The following is a 20,649-nucleotide window of genomic DNA, read 5'->3' on the forward strand; positions in this document are numbered from 1 at the left end:
GTGAAACATTACACAGTGTTGTGGAGGCATGAACGGCACACGTATAAGATTTCACTTGAAGTTTTCCACTGTTAGCGCATGGCTGGCGACATAGTGGGGGCTGCACATGGAATGCTCCACTGTTGGTGCAGTACTGAAGGCAGGGAATGCTCCACTGTTAGTGCAGTGCTGAAGTCAGTGAATGTCCCAACGTTTATGCAATATTGCAGGCAGTGACTATTACACTGTTGGTTAAGGGGTGCAGGCTGCAATTATCCCACTGTTGGTGCAGTATTGTGGGCTGCAAATGCTCCACTGTTGGCTTAGGGCTGCAGGCAGTAAATGTTCCATTGTTGGTTTAGGGTGCATGATGGGAATGTTCCACTGATGGGGTATGGTGTAGGCCTGAATGTTCCAGTGTTGGTTTAGGGGTGTAGGCAGTGAATGTTCCAGTGCTGGTTTTTAGGGTGCATGATGGGACTGTTCCACTGCTGGGGCGGGTGCGGGCAGTGAATGTTCCACTGCTGGTTTCGGGGTGCATGATGGGAATGTTTCACTGCTGGGGCGGGGTCCATGCAGTGAATGTTCCAGTGCTGGTTTTGGGGTGCATGATGGGAATGTTCCACTGCTGGGGCGGGGTGCATGCATTGAATGTTCCAGTGTTGGTTTAGGGGTGCATGATGTGAATGTTCCACTGCTGGGGCGGGGTGCAGGCATAAATGTTCCAGTGCTGGTTTAGGGGTGTAGGCAGTGAATGTTCCAGTGCTAGTTTCGGGGTGCATGATGGGAATGTTCCAGTGCTGGGGGGTGGGCTGCAGGCAGTGAATGTTCTAGTGTTGGTTTAGGGTGCATGATGTGAATGTTCCACTGCTGGGGCAGGGTGTAGGCAGTGAATGTTCCAGTGTTGGTTTAGGGTGCATGATGTGAATGTTCCACTTCTGGGGCGGGGTGCGGGCAGTGAATGTTCCACTGCTGGTTTCGGAGTGCATGATGGGAATGTTCCACTGCTGGGGCCGGGTGCATGCAGTGAATGTTCCAGTGTTGGTTTAGGGTGCATGATGTGAATGTTCCACTGCTGGGGCGGGGTGCGGGCAGTGAATGTTCCACTGCTGGTTTCGGGGTGCATGATGGGAATGTTCCACTGCTGGGGCCGGGTGCATGCCGTGAATGTTCCACTGCTGGTTTCGGGGTGCATGATGTGAATGTTCCACTGCTGGGCCGGGGTGCATTCAGTTAATGTTCCAGTGATGGTTCCTGGGTGCATGATGGGAATGTTCCACTGCTGGGGCGGGGTGCGGGCAGTGAATGTCCGCGGGAGGGACATTGGCTTTTCCTAATTCGGGCGCGCTCGATGCCTTTGTATTTTTAGGAGATGAAACGCACCAGAGATCGCTTTGAAGTGGTTTGCAGAGTCCAGATTATTGACGCCTCTCCTGATGAGATTCCATTAAGCGTCTTTTGAGAGAGTATGTGTGTGTGTGGGGGGGGGGGGGGGGGGTGCGTTGCTTTCCAGAGTTGGCGCCCCGAGGAGGCAGCGGTCCCTCGGCACCGGGGTCAGTGCCCGCCTCTATCTGCAAACCTTGGTTGCTCGGGCAGGTGAGGGGTGAATGCGCCTCCGGACTGATGGCCATGGCCGGGTGCCCCAGACCTACCTGTCCGAAGTGCGAAATCTAGCGATTTCACTGCAAATATTGAGTGACTCTTATCAGGCGGCCCAGGGTCGGTGAAAGTTTGTGCTGAGCCGACGGGGGGTAACTTCTGGCGTGGGATGGGGAAAGCGATCCCATACTCCTTCGGTGCATCTTTACAAACTACTGATTGCAATGTAGACGAGTAAGTGCCCGAGTCAGCCCAGTCAGAGCTATGGTGGTTCCCTTTGCATGCTGGTACTTGTGGTCTTACAGTGGGATACATAAAACTACACGTACCAGAATGCACAGGGAAAACAATTAACTGGATGAGCAGCTCACGACTGCAAATCTAGGGCGTGGGGGCTCTGGTCCTTTAGCCCACTAGTAAGAATCCTTCCTCGACCCTGAAATCCTCTCCCGCCCACACTTCCGAGCTGAAACCCTCCTCCGCCCCCCACCCCGGGTACCTTTGTTTCCCATTATTACGGCAATAGACCTAAGTGATAATATTTGCATGTTTGTTGGTTATTCTGAGAACCCAAACTTTATTGGTCCGACCCTTCTTAAAGATGGCGCAGAAACAAGCTGTGATATCATTGGTTTACGCAGACATCCTTAGACTGATGTATCTGTGGGAGGATTTTGATTTAAAAAAAAAACTAGATTCTTCGAAGCTACTAGTGAAAAGAAATTGCCAAAAGTGCATTTTTCTCTGGGCAACATTTCTAGGTAGAAACCCTTCCAATATCTGCCGCTGGTGCTTCTCTTCATCAACACGCGCCGGTAAGTGCCTGGTGGTGCAAACGCATTTAGCGGTATTTTTCTTCCCGCCTGCATCAAGACTGGCACAGAGGGCTTTGGCGCATGTTGGCCCGGGCACAAAGTCTGCACGTGACCCGTGTGAACAGAATAAGGGGGCTGGGACGCAGACCCACAATTTTTCCAGTCTAGGCCCCTCCGCACACTTTCTTTTGAGCTCGGAAGCAGCGTTACCATCTTGCAGGATGTTACAGCCTCACCTACGCCTTAGCCACCAGATTTACCCATGCTAACTTCACTGGTCCGTCGTCCCTGTCGTTGATCCTCAATAATTGGTTAAGTCTCAGTCTGCTGTCGTGTTTTCTGGAGGCGTTTCTGTGCAGTCAGTGACCTTCCTGTGAAACTTTGCCTTGTAAATGTAGTCCCTGCCCTCCCACCCCTTGGGCCTTATCGATGCTCCGGACGAACGTCCAAGTGTCTCCTCTCAGCATTTTGGAGCCGCTAATCTTCAGGAAGGAGTGAGCTCTGGGCAAGTTATTCTCCTGGTCGCTCCCAGGATGATTTGCACCACCTTACTTGCAGTCCAATTCTTATTTTCTGATCTCCAAAAAGAGCTGATAATTCCCCCCGTCAAGGCCACCTCCAACCGTGAGTGGTCTCCACTCACTGACACGGTCTGCCCCTCCCTGGCCTCCTGTCTCCCCCCAGATACATCGAGAGCACCATCCTCCACAGTAAGCAGGGGCCAGATGTATCAAAAGTTTTTACTCATTCTGTGTCTATGGGAAAATGTGTTCGTACATATGGGCCCAGATAACTTACAGAAGGTTTTACCCCTGTCCGCCTTTCTGCATGTGGAACTGTGGGTGTCTTTATTCGATGGGGCTAGCACATGTCATGTTTTCCCCTGTACATGATCCCCGGCCCTAATCTGCCCATAAATCTGTAAATCCGCCCTGATTTTACTTGTCCCCTCCAGCTGGCTCGAGATTCCCACTCGGTCGTTTGGCTTCGTAAAGTTCCAGACTTTCACTTGTGAGAGTCTGCCCTTCACTCTCTCCCACTGCCCCGCCCACCCGACCGTCTTCCTGCCCAATATCCCTTCCATTTACTTATGAACAACCGCAAAAACATATATACATTTTCCAGCACTCTTCATGTCTGGTATTTGAAGTCTGGCTTCACGCAGGATCACCCGCTAAAAGTTTAAAAACCTGACACGTTTTCCTTTCAGCTGCACTCTGCAAGATCCATGCTCCCCCTCCCTACATTTGCATTTTTCCTTTCGCTTCCCTCTGTTTGCATTTCTTGCTTGTGCCCATCTTTTGCAGTTTATTTGCTGCCGTGTACTCCAGGGCTCCCTGTCACAGATGCTCTGTTCCTCTGCAAAGCCCATGCACCATTACATAAATAAATACGCGGACACGGCTTCCAGACGTGTTTATTTTGTGGATTGAACCTGCTGTCCCTGCTGGAAGGTGTCCTGGCCTCCTTTTCACCTTCGTGAACTCTGTTTAATTTCCATGCGTGCCGCGTTGTGTTCCTTAATTGGCGCTGTGTCCCAAAAATACAATATAGGATCACTTTATACGAAGCAATAGCGGCTGGTTGGGCTTTCTGTTTCTTCGCCCTGTCGTTCAATGAGCCCTCTGTTCTTCGGATACCTGGGGTTGGCGCGGCGCCATTTTTTTTTGTTTTTATGCGCCGGCGCTGCTCGGAGGCGGATATCACTTTACGGAAGAGGACCGACTTGGGGCGGGGGAAGCGAGAGCAGAAACTGAAGCGGGGTGGGGGGGAGAAGGCGAGACTGAGGTGGTGCCGGTGCTCTCGGGGGGGGTTGGGGTGGAGGGCGCAGGGGGTGGCGAGGGCTTCATTATACACCCTCTGCATGCACTTGAAAGCTGAAGGGCGCACTACGCATCCTCAACAGATACCTAGATGTCGGCACTTAATAGGTTCCTTATCAACTGCTGCAAGCCAACACAACCCACCACCGGCCTCCAGCAACCACCCCAAGTCCATAGCAGCCACCACAGGCCCTAAGCACCAACTGCAAGCTCTCAGTACACACCACGGCCTGCAGCACCCACCACAGGCCCCCAGCACCCACCGGAGGCTTCCAGCACCACCAGAGGCTTCCAGCACCACCAGAGGCCCCTAGCACCCACCGCAGGCCTCCAGCACCCACCAAGGGCCCCCAACACCTACCACAGACTCTCAGCACACACCACGGGCCTCGAGCACCCACCAAAGGCACCCAACACCTACCACAGACTCGGAGCACCCACCACAATGCCCCCAGCACCCACCGCAGTCCCCCAGCACCCACCGGAGGCCTCCAGTACCCACCAAGGGCCCTCAACACCTACCAAAGACTTTCAGCACACATTACAGGGGCTCAGCAACCACCATACGCTCAAAGCCCCACCAATAGCCCCCAGAAACCACCACAAGGCCCCAGCAATACCACAAACCCTCAGACCCCACCACATGCCTATGGCACCCACCACGAGCTACCAGCAGCCACCACAGGTCCTCAGCATCCTCTACAATCCCACTGCCCCACCATTGACCCTGAGGGTCCCACTTAGCCTCTGTGTCTCTAGGTCCACGGTGGACCAATGCACTCACTGTAGGCGCTCTACACCCTTTTCATGGCCTTAGAATGGTTGTGGGGAGGGAATGGCACCAGGGAGAATTCCCTACAGCGCAGAGACCTTAGGTTTTGGTGAACAAGTGTCTGCCAGTCTTCAACAAATATTTTCTGGGAATCAAGTGATCGTGGCCTGGGATGCGTGTGTGCTCACTCTGCTGGTGGTTCCATCTCCACGTGCGGGTCAGGGTTCAGTATGTGGCCTTCAAGTGAACAGAGCGGGTTTCCTTTGTCTTCCCGTGTAATTATGATATTTCATGTGGTCCTATCCTACCCCTTAGCCTGTGTCTCGTGGCCGTGCCACCTGGAGATGGTTATAAGTCCTCGTCTTCTACCGAGGGCGCCCGGAGTCATGGTCAAGGTCATCGACTCTCATCCAGCAAGGTTCTCCACAAGTCAACCAAATATCCTTTTCCAGGTCTAGGAACTCCCACTCTCATGGGTTCTTCTCTGCCGCTCCACCATAGACCCACCAGAGCACGTATCACGGCTGGTTGCCTGGTGCCCACACGTACCACGGCTGGCTGCCTGGTGCCCACACATACCACGGCTGGTTGCTTGGTGCCCACACGTAACACGGCTGGTTGCATGATGCCCACACGTACCACAGCTGGTTGTATGATGCCCACACATGCCACAGCTGGTTGCCTGATGCCCACATGTGCCACGGCTGGTTGTATGATGCCCACTGTCATGGGCGCCTCTTTGCTGCTCCTACCTGGCCTCCCTAGTTTCCATTCTGGTCAGTCAAAGCCTGCCCCACGTGGGAGGCTTTCTACACCCCTAGACATGCTCAGAGTGCTTTAAACTGTCGGGGCATTCTGAAGGTGGCAGGTAGCTGAGTGTATGCATGACTCAATGGCCACGTCATACTTTTCCTAAAAATGTGCATTCACGCACTGGCATGGTTTGATCAGTCTCTGCCCCACAGACTCACGAAGGTCACCTGTGTCCCAGGTGTGATAGCGCCCACTGAGCGTCACACGAGGAGCCGGGGACACTGCATATCCCCCAGGAAAGTCCACAGCCCCCGAAAGCCAGGCAGGGCCAGGCCGTCCTCGGGAGGAGGGGTCTGGGGTGGCAGCAGGCAGGCCATGTTCCCACCGGGGAGACCCCAGGCCTTCTGGCCTGTACAGCACACGAGCACAAAGGGCTCCTCTGTACCCCTCCAGACACTTCCTGCTCCGACTGACAAATGCCTCCCTGACACGGCCTTGGCAATGGCTTTGGGGGGCTCGTGTCTCCTTGACGGATTCCCCAGCTTCCCCCCTCACCCCACAGCCCCCCTCCCAAGCAAGTGAGCGTGGGAACTGCGGAGTTAACCAGCTTCATGAATCCCCAGGCTTGCCTGAACCCACTGCACTGTGAATGGGCGGGTGGAGGATGTCCCTTAATGCACACTCTGCCAGTTGCTAGGTTACGCCATTGTTGACCTATTGGGAGGCATCTGATGCACAGGGCAAAGAGGCGATTTGCCCAGGATCACGGTTCAGAAGCTGTTGTGCTGGGACTGGAACTAGAGATTTCTAGTTTCAGACTCTGTGGCCCAGGCAGTAGCCCGGGGATGGGGGTGTGTGTGTGCTTGGGGGGGGGGGGGGGGGGGAGAGGGGGGAGGGGTGTTCGCCGTAGACTGGTCGGCCGTTAGAGGAGCTCAGGAGCCACAAAAGCTGTGATACCACCTGTCGGCGCCTTCCCTGTGCCCATAACCTGATAATTAAGGTTCAGTAATTACGACGCGTAATCCGCTGTGGCTCATCCGAGCGCCTTTTCCTCCCCCAAAACGGATGCCCAGGTGAAGCCACCTGCTGGTGCCATGTGATGGAGCTGGCAGGCCACTTCTGTGGGCCTGTGGTCTGAGAGAACGCCTCACGTGCGATGCTTGGGTCACACGTGCTCATACAGTCACCTGGCCTTGGGAAGAGAATGCGCACGATGCATCTATGCCAGACAGAAAGCAACCAGCTAGCGCCTTGAGACACGGCAGTGTCTGGGCTCCAGGGATGGCTCGTCTCTTTCCGGCTGCAGTGCCTAGACCCTCATGTCACATAAGCCTCGACGCCGCCATTTTGTGCCAGGGGAGTCCCAGTGCCCTGTGATGTGGGCTTCGTGGCAGGGTGGTGCTGGGCACAGGGCTTCTTGCTTTCCTGTGGGGTTGAGGGCTACCAGGACACCCTTGGTGAAGGCATATAAACTAATCTCAACAAAGTCAAATTCTTGTCTCCTAGGTCTATTGTGTGACGTAACTATTGCCACCTCCGTGCCCCCTTAATGCTGCATTACAAACGGGTGCAAACTTTGCCAAAACCATGTTGTGTGAGTAAAAAACATGCAAGAGTTGTTAATTGGACGACACATCTCAAGACTAAAAGGTTTTAAAAACACACAAATGGTGTGCTGGGAGCTTTGCCGTTAAGGTGAGTGCCCAACTCTTGTAAGTCTGTGAAGTGCGAACATTAAGTTTGTCTCCCCCCCCCCCCCCAATTTATATTTGTATTTCTCATTGGTGCGGTTACTAGGCACAAGTTGGGGGGGGGGCAAGCCAAGAGCACAAAATATGCTTGAGTTAAAACATGTTATAGATGGATAACATAATGAGAGAATGCGCTATATAACATACTCCACGATATGTAAGGCTCCGAGGGGAAACTCTGTAGTGATCTTAGACATTTGAGATCTTTAAACATTGTTATATTTTATGTCAAATACGCACAACTGTTTTGAGAAAGGCACGCAAGGCTTTAGCCAATTTAAGAAGTGTGAAAAAAAAATAATTTCCGTATGTATCTCCACAATGAGCCCGTTCCCTCGGGAAGGCACACCATATTTGACATATTTGACAAGCATGACTACAATGTAGGATGTGCTGAATGTAAAAAGTTTGTTTTCAAATCATATTCATTAAAAATACTGCAAAGGATTTGGTTTGGAGGAAAAACATCCCTGAAAATCGTATTATGTAGAAAAGTCATCCATAGTTGAAGGTGCCTGGCATGGATGACAAACCTTACAGTGGCACAAAGTTGCGTCCTTTGTGAAATGTGTCTTTCAAAATTACGTTTTTCCTACCCTTAAAGTATTCTGCACACAGAAGAGTTTTGATAAAAGCCCGATCCTTTGAGTTATAGGCATCAAAAGTGAGAAAGGTGGGTGGACAGGGAAGGATTATATGTGTAATTGGGTTGTGGAGCTGACACATTAAGAGGGATTGGCTTTGACAATGATTGTTTCAGCGTTGGAGCTAAGTCTTGTTTACACCAAGGACGGTGGTCTCAAAGCAGCGGGTTATAGTTCCCTAAAGTACGTCTCAGTGAGACAGGCAAGTCATAGCGCCTTAACATATAGCGCTGTTCTGCGGGGATGATTCATAATGGAAAGCGTTGCGTCCAGAGGGCCTTTAGAGTCTGTACCAAGGAAACCTGATCTTAAAAGCATTCCCTAGCTGTGATGCACAGAATAACAAGGAATGTTGTACACAAACTTTTTCACTCTGGGTGCTAGAAAAACCTGTAATGCAATTTTATGTTAGTGCTTCCATGAAGGCACAACTTTGAGTTGCTGGTAAAATAAGAACTTCATTGAATGTGTATTTTCTGTGTAAAAAAGGTCAATTTTGTACCAAAATGTCACAGAGCGTAGCACGTCATTTACAGTTAGTTTCACATTGTCAAATGATTTGTATATCTTTGTTTGTGTATTTTGACTTTCTTTTGCCGCTCAGTTCGGCCAAACCCGTAACTTGTCCCTTCGTTGCAACGAAATTCCACTGGGGCTGATCACGACATTTAGGGTGCAATTCCTTATATTGTAAATAACATATTGAAAACATGGCCTATTATGTTAATATATCTATGGAACTAAATGGACATTTTCTGTAACACTTTACTTTATTGCAGGCATTTACACAATGAAATACTTTATAAGCTAACACAATGTAGGAAGTGTAACCGGTGTGGGTCCGAGACTGGGGGTTTAAATCAAAGATGCTTCCCACCTCTGCCTTCATTGTGTACCTCTTGGCACCTGAGCTCGCTCCAGCGAGAAAACAGCTAGTGCCTAGAAGTGGACTCTAGTGATGATCCAACTTTGTGAATGTTTCATGCTATGAAGGCCTCCCAGAAGAAGCCATGCACAGGTATGGCTGGCCTACAGGGCACCCGGGCAGTGCCCGATGGGCTGGTGTGACAGGTCAGTGTGTGGGTCGGTTGTTTGGCTGATTGATGCCTGTTCCATGGTCTGCTGGGCCGACATGTGCCGTGGAAATTCCGTGATATCAAAACAAACGTTGCCTACAGCAAGATCATATCCATGCAGGTTTACAAAGCACTTATACAGTGTCTTGACAAGTTCAAAACTGCCCCAGTTTGCAAACATGCTTTTTACATTTCTAAGTTTCTAATGAGGGCCACTTGTATGTTAATGCCCGGGCCTGGGGGGGGTTAGGGAGGAATGATGTTGGGGACATTGGCCCTGATGATGAAAATGTTAGGGAAAGGGCCTGGACGCTTATAGTACAGACGGCAGGGGGCCTGGGCCCAGACTATTACAGTACAGACGGCAGCGGGCCTGGGCCCAGACTGTTACAGTACAGACGGCAGCGGGCCTGGGCCCAGACTGTTACAGTACAGACGGCAGCGGGCCTGGGCCCAGACTGTTACAGTACAGACGGCAGCGGGCCTGGGCCCAGACTGTTACAGTACAGACGGCAGCGGGCCTGGGCCCAGACTATTACAGTACAGACGGCAGGGGGCCTGGGCCCAGACTGTTACAGTACAGTCGGCAGGGGGCCTGGACCCTGGCTGTCAGTACAGACACCAGGATGCCTCACAGTACAGGCACCCGGATGTGTCATGGCACGTGCTTGTTAATGCACTAAATATGACTGCCCCCAGTGCGGCTGCTTCCAGTTTCAGGGCTGTTTTGAAGCCCATCTTTTCTGCACTCTCTCTTTGACGGCATGCGTGGACATGTCTCACTCCCTCCCTGCTGTCTCTGCCAGGACGAGGCGGAGTATCTTCGCAAAACCTGGGGCGCAGGCGCCCCGAGTGTCCTGGAGGGTAGGGCAGGGTAGGAGAAATCCTCTCCCAGTCTCTGCTTCTCCAGTCACTCTGTCGTCAGACTCTCTCCTCTGGACGTGTGTGGCCGGCCTGCACTTGGCGGTATTTTCCATTCTCCCGCTTTGAGGCGCTGCGCTCCGGTCCCTGTGCTGAAGGGCACCGGGTCACCTTCCCTGGGGCGGCGCCTGGACGCACATGTCCCACCGGCTCCGGAGTTACTGTTTGACCAGTAAACTCTCCCAGGCTCCAGCCATCCCTGCCTCCCACACAGAAACGTGCTCTTCACTGCAATGCCATTCTGCGGTGGGGACCAATTTGCCTTCCGTTCCCGAAAACTTCCAATTGCCAACCCCGTCACCGCCCCCAGGTTAAAAACCTGCAATCTGTTTTCTGGCGGTTTTACTTAATGTCCAGTCCTGGCGCTGGGGTTCATTAATGACGCGCTCCACGGGAGGTCCCTGTGCCCGGGGCTGCCCTTAAGTGCCTCCAAGCCCGCTCTGCCAGGCTCAGCATCCCCAGCGCCCACAGAGGCCATGCTGGGCACATGGACCATTTTCAAAAGCCAATGAGGAATACATGTTGTGGTGGGCCCGTACTGCCCCCCGGCACTGCCGTCAAATTGCCAAAAAGTTTACTTTTCCTTTCAAAGTAAAATCCATGGTACAATTCCGATTGCCTCTCAGCATTAGCTGTTTTCTTCTTAACGAGAAGGATTTGGTTCCCAGCATGCCCGACACTTTTTAAATGTTTTAAAACTAAATATTTGTAAACGTTTTAAACAAACCTGTTCATATCGCTTCACGCCGCTCTATTGCCTTTTCTAAGCGCTGTGAGTAATACGTTTTAGTATTACCTACTGCGATTCCACTCAGAAGTGGGGCTCAAAATTACTTTCCCTTTATTTTTCAATGCCCAACTCCAAAACTTGCAGCACTGGCTTTAAGAAAGAGCGGGCACCTCTGTCAGTCAATCAGGATTTATAAAGCGCGGGAAATCACTGGTGAGGCTCTCAAGGCGCTGGCGATGCTAGGTGCTTCGCGGTGCTCGGTTCCTCTGGAACGGTGGCACCAAGCTAGAAGCCCCCTGTTGCTGAAGCGCCTTGGTACGAGCTATTTGAAATGCTGGCCGCTGCGCTTTACAGGTGTATACAAATGCAGAATTTCCTCGAGGCCTCATTAGATCTTTGGATCCCTGTTTTCCTGCCTCTTTCAAAATGGCTGCCAGGCGCCCTCCATTTTCCAATAGTTGCTGTGCTTGCCTGCACCGCAGGGGCGACACCTTTGCAAAAAAGCTTTTTGACGTCATCACTGAAGATTCTCCCTTTAAACTGATATAATGTCATTCTAAACCTAGATGTGATTCTTCTGCCTGTATGCACCACCTTCTGTTGGTTAAATCTGGCGTTGAAGTGCCTCAAAGCATGCTCCTTGGGTCCACGGCGCTGTTCAGATGTACATATTCAGGACACTTTTTGGAACATTTTGAAACTTCATAAAATAAACCCAGGTTTAAGGGAAATTATATTTATTTTCAGAAAATTGTCTGTGCCCTCAGTGACATGTCTTGTTTGGCATGCTAGGGGGTCTTCGAAATGGGGTTCAGCTCTTGTTTAGGTGACAAATTAGCAAATGAAAACTCCAAGATGGTAAAAACACACAATCAAGAATTGTTCCCTGCTTGACTCTGGTTTTTCTTGTGTTCTGTACTGTTACAAAAAAGTCAAAGAAGGCTAACATTTCAAAGAGTAAAAAAATGTGTCCGTGCATAATTCAATTTCTGTTCATTAAAGAATTGAGCTGAAATGGGAGATTTCCAAAAACCAGTGTCAACAGAGGATCCTTAATTTCATGTCCTGTCTGTGAACCCCTCTGGGCAGGCGTGTGCACACAGCTCTGCGTGCTAAGCAAAGAGAACCCATGCAAATGTTCATGCAAACTTTGTTAGTGTACTGTATGGTGCCTGGGTGTTCAGGTGGACGCTGCTGTTCAGGGCAGGCGCCTATGCAAATCAGGTGCGCGTAGCTTCCTAATCGTAGGTGGGACGTAGGCAAGGTCCGCCCTTGCCATTGCACCACATAAGCTTTTCTTTTTGCAGCTAAGAACCTTCTTAAAGGGCTCTCTCCAGTTCCCCTGCTTCCGGGACAGTTGTTGCTAGTGGGTGGTTCCCAGCACCAGCTATTCTTTGGTTCTCCAGTCACCAAACCACCCCTTTTCTAATTGGTGCTTCTGGTTATTTATCGCTCTTTTATCTGTCGGTATCCCCCATGTCAACAATAAAAAAATTGACCAGTTCTATAAGCTACAGCCTGTTTTTGGGGGCATAGAGTTCTAACAAATTCTCTTGTTTCTAGGAAGACTAAAGGCCTGATTAAGATTTTGGTTGATGTAATACTCTGTCACAAATGTGATGGATGGATAGTCCGTCCACTGTATAATAATTCCGTAGGATATAATGGGATCGTAATGTGGCGGACGGGATATATATCACAATTGTGACAGAGTAACCCGCCCCTCCAAGATCGCAATTAGGCCCAAAGTGTTTATTTTCTATGAAATTCAAAACCAGGCAGCTATCTACCTTAATAAAGATATTGGCAGCCATCCTTCCTAGTGATGATCTTGATGGCTTTTTGTTTTTTTCATGTATTTTCCTGCCCATCATAGTTGTCCAGAATCTTGCTCATTGTCTTTACTGCTGAGGAGTTTGACGTTTATCTCTGCTTGCAAGAGTCTTGGTGTCATTGATCTTATCCAGGCATGTTGTTCACTGCTATATTGCTGATTATGTGAACTGTCACCAGTGTGGGCTCGTGTTTTTGATAGTCACTGTTTTAGGAGTGGGCGATACATTTTTGCCCACTCTGCGTCATGCTTGAAACACAGAGTTCTGGCTAAATTCCACTAACCACCCTGTTGTGGAGTTTTCACTCACAGTCTGCTCATGGCATCCCCTTGGGGTGATTTTCAGGTGCTAGGATGGCACCCGTTAAAATGTTCTTACCACAGATGTTTGCAGGCAGTGACGACCGTTCGTGGTGAGAAGGTTTCTGCTCGAGTAGAAAATCTACTTGAGTGGCAGCAAAATCAACTCGAGCAGCAGCTCCCTCTGGCACTCAGTCTAGAGTTATTCACACCAATTTTTGGCCGTTCGCAGAAATCCATACAATCCTGTGGAGTTTTTACGTAACTCTGCAGCATTCCATGGAGTGAAACTCCGTGAGTTCCACCCACACCAAGGGACTGTAGTTAATGATAGTCTTTTCGACCGTATTTGTTGGAGGAGTTTAATGACCACTTCTCTTGGCAAATGCCTTGACAGCCATCTGAGTGAAACACAACATTGTCTGCCATCTTTGTTTTCAAGGACTCATCAGCGTTGGCAACTATCTGGCTGGCAATTTTGGAGATATTTTTGTCAGGCACGATGTGCACTTGTATATTGTTTAGATGTGGACATACGTGGGAGGCAAAGGGGTTTAAAATGAGCACCCTTTGCCTTTTTATTGCCAGGATGGAAACTGTATTGTATAAGGAGCAGTCTATGATGTCAGTGGCAATCATTGTGAACGTTGTCCTCTGAACTCTACTTTTCTTTCCTTCCAGAGACTCTCATGAACACCAAGCTGGCAACAGCTGACCTGGAGTGGGAGACGTACCCCAAAGTGGACGGGCAGGTGAGTGTTTTTGGGCAGAAAGTGTTGAACTTTAGCAAACTCGTGGTTTGAGGGCTAGCTCATATGGACGTCAGACTAGAATCAGCAACAGGAAATACCATTGTTTGAGGCCGAAAGGAGAGATCTCACTTTTATCTGGAGTAGAAGGAAAGCCATTGAAGTCTGAAACATGGGGGAGCCACTTTCTGTGATCCTGAATAAAAGTGTAGAGTACTGCCAAGGTTGGGAACCACATTAGAAATGTCCCAGTGTCCTGTTCGAGGTAAGAGACACTTTTCAATAATGTCTCAAGTGAGCTAGCAGCCTACCATCACCTCTTGTTCAAGATAATACTCCCACAGTGTTTTGCAGCTCTGGCCTTGCAGCCCTGGTAACCTCCATACTTCTTGTTGTTGTTGACCCATGCGAGGTTTGTGCACTTGCCTTTAACATGCCTATGGTGGATACACAGCAGGTTAGTCCACGTTAAATGAACGCCAAGACATGGAGTGAAATGCTTGTAGATTAGCTTGGTATGCTTCAAGTGCACGAAACAGGCTTATACTCCATTCTCGCTCTGCCTCATGGACTCGAAGGCCCCATAATGATGTGCCCCACGTTAATAAGTTGTTGGAAGTCGCCCTCGGGTTCCTGCTTGGTCCTCAGGTTGCCGATTCTTTTTGTGCATTCATGCCCGGTTACTTACTGGTAAACTTAATTACTCTGAGCACAGGTCTTCCTCGTCTCAGTCCTGAATTCCCATCCAACCCTAACCCGGTCTTGCAAATTGCTTCTTTTCAGCTTAGATATGTCAGGATCTGGTTAGGCGGGGCTTCCGGTTATATGCATGCTGGGATAGGGGTGGCCATATTGGGTGTATTTTCTGGCTGGTTATGGTTGTCAGTGTCTGTGGGAGCTGAGGACTACGCATGCAGTAAGGACTGGACAAAAAATACATACGGGGAGGTAATAATGTCAGCTAGACCCACATTAGTTCTGTAAATGTCTTTGCAGACAGTGCGCTTATCATAGACTGGTCTATAGGGAACTATGCTGCCATTTCAAACATCCAAGGGTAGGCACAGTGAAGGAAGGTAGAGATCTCCCCAGAAAGTGTCCAATGTCCACTCATGTTCATGATACGCAAGGGTCACCCTTCCTAACCACCTTTCTCTTATTTGTCTGCAGTGGGAGGAGATGAGCGGTCGGGATGAGGAAGCTGCCAGTGTGCGGACCTACGAGATCTGCAACGTGCAGAAGCAGAACCAGAACAACTGGCTGCGCACCACGTATATACCCCGGCGCGGTGCAACGCAGCTTTACGTGGAGGTCAAGTTCACCATGCTGGAGTGCTCGTCCATCCCTAAGGTGACGCGCTCGTGCAAGGAGACCTTCAACCTGTTCTACTATGAAGCCGACTCAGACTTGGCCACGCCCACATTCCCTGGTTGGATGGAGAACCCTTACATCAAGGTGGACACGGTAGCTGCCGACTTCTTGACCCGCAAGCGCGCGGGCATGGAGGCTTCAGGCAAGGTAAACATTAAGACGCTGAGGATGGGACCATTGTCAAAGGCAGGGATCTACCTGGCCTTCCAGGACCAGGGGGCCTGCATGGCACTGCTGTCGGTCCGCGTCTTCTACAAGAAGTGTTCAGCCATCACCGTCAATTTCACCTTCTTCGACGAGACGGTGCCGCGTGGACTGGTGGAGCAGGTGACCGGCCGCTGCATATCCAACACCGTCAAGCTCTCCACCATGCCTGTTGGCATGTACTGCCGAGAGGATGGGCAGTGGGCCGAGCCGCCCATGACTGACTGCACCTGTGCACCTGGCTTCGAGGCTGCTGAGGAGCACACCAAGTGCAAAGGTAGGGAAGTAGACTGTTGGTTCTTGGGGATGGATAAAGTTGGGTGGTTAAGTGGCCAGCAAAAATCTGCCCTCAGATGAAACCAAAAGCCCCATCTAAAAAAATTGTGTAACCTGTCGGATATCTCTGGTGACTAAGGCTACAGATGACAACATCTGTATTAGAGCTCTGATATCTAAGCTTGTAAACTGTAACCTGAGGGATACGCCTACTGTGTGAGATATGATGCTCTAGCAGCAATGCTCCAAAATCTGTGTAACCTGAGGGATAGTTCTGCTGTCTGAAATCGAATCCTATAGTCTCCTGCAGTGGTGGTCCAAAGTCCGTGTAACTTAAGGGTTAGCTCTGCTGTCTTAGGTCTGATGATGTAGCAGTGGAGGTCCAAAACCTTAGGGATAGTTATGCTGTTTATATCCATAGACTGCAAGGTCTTTCTAATACGAAGGGTACATGTGCTTTGTTACACTTATGTAGGTTTATTCTGTCTACCCTGAGGGATGGGTCTGCTGTCTAATTCCTATTCTTGACCTTGACGAAAGTGTTTTGTGATGTGGCCCTTGCTTTACATGTCCTGTTTGCATGAGGGAAGCTTTTCCCACACTTGCTGTTCTTTGTATAGGAAGTTTGCCTTTCCTTGCTATTGTTTGGCTAAGGAAGCTTGCCCTGTCCATGATGTGACGTGCCCTGGCTGTACTGTCCTGTGTATGGGGCAGCTTGCCCTGTCCATGATGTGACGTGCCCTGGCTGTACTGTCCTGTGTATGGGGCAGCTTGCACTGGTCATGATGGTCTGTGTGCGGAAATCTTGCTCTCGGGTTCGGATACGTGCCCTAAAGTAGCTGTTCTGGCCAAGTTGTGCAGGGAAGCTCTATGTGAGAGGGAAGCTTGCACGTCTGACCTGTCTTTGTTCCCTTGTAACCAGCTCTGCCCAGTTTGTCTTGTGTGTTTTGTTTATTGTTGTAGCACTCGAACTGTTAGGGCACGTTTGCCCTGCCCAGGTCGTTCTGTGAGAGGGGAAGGATGCGCTGCGCCCAGCCTATTTCGCGTGAGAAAGTTTGCCACGTGTTTTACTTTGTATGAGAGGCTTTGTTGCCTAAGCTAATTTATGACGGACGCTTGCCTTTTTTTTTTTTTTTTTTTGTCGGCCTACTACTGTATAAGTGAAGCTTGCTCTGCCCATGCGCTCTTGTGTGAACAAAGCATGCTTTTTCAATATTGTTCGGTGGGATGGAAGCTTGCAGTGTGAGCACAGCTTGCTGTGGACAGGATATTCTGTGTGCATCTTGCTGTGCTGGACTCCTAGATGTTCTGTGTTTGGGAAAGCTTGCGACGCTTGCTGGGCCGAGGCTCTTCTCTGCGAGAGAATCTGGCCTGGCCCAGGCTGTCCTGTGTGCCCCGGTTCCTCTACATGAGGGAAGCTTGCTGTTCCCAGGGGGTCCTGTGTGCCCCGGATCCTCTTTGTGGGTGAAGTCTGCTGGGTCCCGGCTGCTCTGTGTGAGGAAAGCTTGCCATGTGCCAAGGCTCCTCTGTGTGGGGGAAGTTTGCTGGGCCCCGGCTGCTCTGTGTGAGGAAAGCTTGCCATGTGCCAAGGCTCCTCTGTTTGGGTGAAGCTTGCTGGGTCATGGCTGTTTGCGAAGCTTGTCAGTTCCCTGCAGTTCTGTTTGAACTTGCCTTGTCGCCTGTGTTTTGGGAGGTGGTGGAGAAGCGAAGGGCCCCTAGGCGCTTTCTCGTCTTCCAGGGCTGTAGTCCCTTGGAAGTGGGGGAGGGGCAGGTTGCAGGTGAGACTGAATCCACAATCCACAATCCACCCTTCAGTGTGCAGCTCTTCCCAGCTCCGAAGAAACTGCTCTGATCTGGGCTGAGGGAAACGAGGGGGCCGGGCCAGGGAGGGATCTAAAATTAAACATCAGAAACGCCCTGGGCGGGGTAGGAAATGCGCCGGCTTGAACAATGGGTGGAGAGGGGTGAGGGAGTCCGACAGGGGCAGAGATGTGTGAAACACGACAGGTAGAGGGACTGCTGGAGACAGGGTGAGAGGGGCAGGTTGGGGGGAGGGGGATGTACAGAGTCAGGCCAAGAGCTGCTGACTTAGTAGCTGGGGAACCGGGTTCGAATCTCGGCGCCGGCTCATCACCCTGTGATTCTGGGCAAATCACTTCATCTCCTCGTTCCTACAAAAGAAAGATTGTGTCCTCCTGTCATGCAACCGGTGCTCATGTGATGCGCTCCAATACCTACAGTCCAGTTCACGCTACAAAAAGGTAACAAGCTTTGTATAGCGCCACTCCATACCAGGCGCTTTCTTCAGAGCGCTAATGGGGAGGGGATAACAAGAGAAGATGAGCTGTGCACACGGTGAGCGAAGGGGGGGTCAACACTGAGATAAGCGTGTGCTTGGGTCGAGACCGTCGTAATATTCCGTCGTAAGCACGCCTCAAGGGCAGCCTGGAACCCCACTGCAACAAACCACTCTGCCAGCCATGTGGACATTGCGCCAGACCTGTCCTGCCATCTGGAAATAACATTACGTCTGCCCTCTGATGGAGACATGGCATAACAGCTGTTTTCTGATTGAGGAATGACATCACAGACACTGACGTCACATCTGCCCAGGGATAGATCAATGGCATCACTTCTGACCTGTGACAGAAAAATGACGTCACAGCTGCCCTGCCCCCTGTGCATGAGACAGGGGAATGGCATCACAGCTGTCCTCTGATAGAGACATGACATCATAGGTGCCCTGCCATCATGGTAGGACGTCACATGTGTCATGAGACAGAAGAATGTCGCCCCAATTGTGGTAAATGACATCACAGGTGTCATGCCAAATCCCTAGGAATCGTCCTTGACAAAAAAAAACAGTCTGAAGTGCCAAGTAAACACCACGGCCAAGGATGCACGTTTTCAGCTGCGTCTGCTCTGGATACGCGTCCCTTCACCGGGTGCAAGCACGCTGTGACCCGGCCCTCCTGAAACACCCCTCGCGCCGCTGAAGGCAGCTCCGCAGGCCTCGTCCCAGGGGCCAGAGGGAATGACTTCCTCTCTCCGGTACCCGGGACGAGTCCTGGGCAAAGTGGGCTCTGGCCCGGGGCCCCAGCCTCCCAGGGGCCCCCGGATAGAGCACCTCTGTCCTACACACAGTCCGGCCCTGATGACCTTCATTAATTCCTAAGCAGATTGTTGCAATTATCATTTTCCTTTAGTTTCTTTTTAATGTGGGTGATGTGCCTAGAGTCTAGTACAGACATTTTGCAGACAAATGTTGTTTGTTTTTCCATGCAACATCCATAAAAAAGCTCTTTTAGATCAAAACAGGACCTCGGATGTGAGAAGTGGGATGGGTCACAGAGATTATTTGCGGTAATATTAGTGAGCTGCTGATGTGTAACAATATTTAAAACACATCACTATCCCTGAATTTTAGATGGAAACACATTTAGAATTGGGACCAGTGTGTCTGTGCAGTGACCTGGCCAAAGAGGGCACGAAAGAGCTGAAAATGGATCATAAATTCAAAGCTGTTCCAAACAGGGGCCCCAAAAATAAGTTTGTCCCGGGGCCCCACAAGTCTTAAGATGCGTCTGCCTGTACCAGTGCCATTTGCTGGCTTCTTATGGAAGCTAGAGCCACTCTGTCACCATCACCAGTGCAGGCACATCCTTGCCATCACCAGTGCAGGCACATCCTCGCCATCACCAGTGCAGGCACATCCTCGCCATCACCAGTGCAGGCACATTCTTACCATCACCGCTGCATGCGTATCATCACCGCTGCAGGAGCATCCTCACCATCACATTACAGGCACATCCTCACCATCATCAATGCAGGCACATCCTCTCCATCATCAATGCAGGCACATTCTTACCATCATCAGTGCAGGCACATCCTCACCATCACCATCGCAGGCACATCCTCACCATCACCATCGCAGGCACATCCTCGCCATCACCATCGCAGGCACATCCTCGCCATCACCAGTGCATCACTCACAAAGTTTTCAGCCTCCACTCTGACACACCTGGCTGCTAAGGTGCAGAGGTCACGTGGGACCAGACCACCAGGAAATGCAGAAGTCCAGCTCCTTGAACCCCTGACCTTTTACAGTGACCAAAGGGACACCTTTAAGGCTTGACCCCGGTGTAGAAATGGTACAGGTGCCCGTCCCCCCGAAAGGAAGGCACCACTACCTGGCTGACGGTCATTAAGTTCCAACCTAGAGCCCTTCTGCATGAGAGACTTTCAAATAATGTGTCATGCAAAAAATTGCTTAACTGGAGTTTCTACCACAGTGTCCCCTGTAACATGTCCCACTGTACCCTGGCAGCTAGGCCTGTTTGTGTGCTATTGTCCTTCGAGCAAGACAGAGGCTGGAAGAAGAGGTGATTTCCACCCCCTCCTCCCCCATACTGGTGCTCAGAATGTGAATAAGGAACAAAGATGCCTTTAAATCTTTTTATCTTGTCACATTTGCTGTGTGTTGAAATACAGAGGTCAGCTGTCAGGCACTGTCTTTTGACAAATTTCTGCTTCTTCTTTTAACACTGGGATTGGGTTTTACTTTGCATTCTCTGCAAAGAGAGAGGGTGTTGTAAAGTGAGCTACGTGACAATCGCTGGTGTGAAAGGAAAAGGTGTATGTTGTTCTGTTTTGTAACACAACAAAGTATAAATATAGATAAATGAACTGGGGAAAATACTTAAAAAATAAGCTCTTCGCAAAGACACTACTTGTCAAATAGTTGATGAAACCCGATTTCCACACATTAATGCTGATGGGCTACAGAGTTTTACCAGGGAAACTGCCTGCGCGCGCACATTCTGCAGCTATTCAGTAGCAAGCGTGGTGTCATATGACAGTGCCGTAGTCATATATTCGTGAGCGTTCTCCACAGTGTACTCCAGAGATGTAACACTGATGGCGGCAGCCCCGCCCCTTGCTTTGAGTTGTCCATAGGCTCGTCCAGGCCGCAGTAGCCTTGTTCCCTTTAGACCCCTCCGTTTCTAAAGACGAGCAGCAGCTGTTGTTTGTGCTGGGGGGGGGGGGGGGGGG

At 50.6% G+C, this 20,649-nt stretch overlaps 1 protein-coding gene across 2 annotated transcripts in view; it reads left to right on the top strand.

Annotated features, from left to right (window-relative positions):
• The window catches only part of EPHB4 (EPH receptor B4), a 73,734-nt gene that overhangs the window by 22,781 nt on the left and 30,304 nt on the right, over positions 1-20,649 (top strand). For both annotated transcript variants that reach the window (XM_069215571.1, XM_069215572.1), the window contains exons 2-3: positions 13,679-13,749; positions 14,917-15,598. In XM_069215571.1, coding sequence (XP_069071672.1) covers positions 13,679-13,749; positions 14,917-15,598 — 753 coding nt within the window. The remainder of the gene's footprint in view (positions 1-13,678; positions 13,750-14,916; positions 15,599-20,649) is intronic.

This window comes from Pleurodeles waltl, chromosome 12, assembly GCF_031143425.1.
Source record: "Pleurodeles waltl isolate 20211129_DDA chromosome 12, aPleWal1.hap1.20221129, whole genome shotgun sequence".
Taxonomy (NCBI): Eukaryota; Metazoa; Chordata; class Amphibia; order Caudata; family Salamandridae; genus Pleurodeles; species Pleurodeles waltl.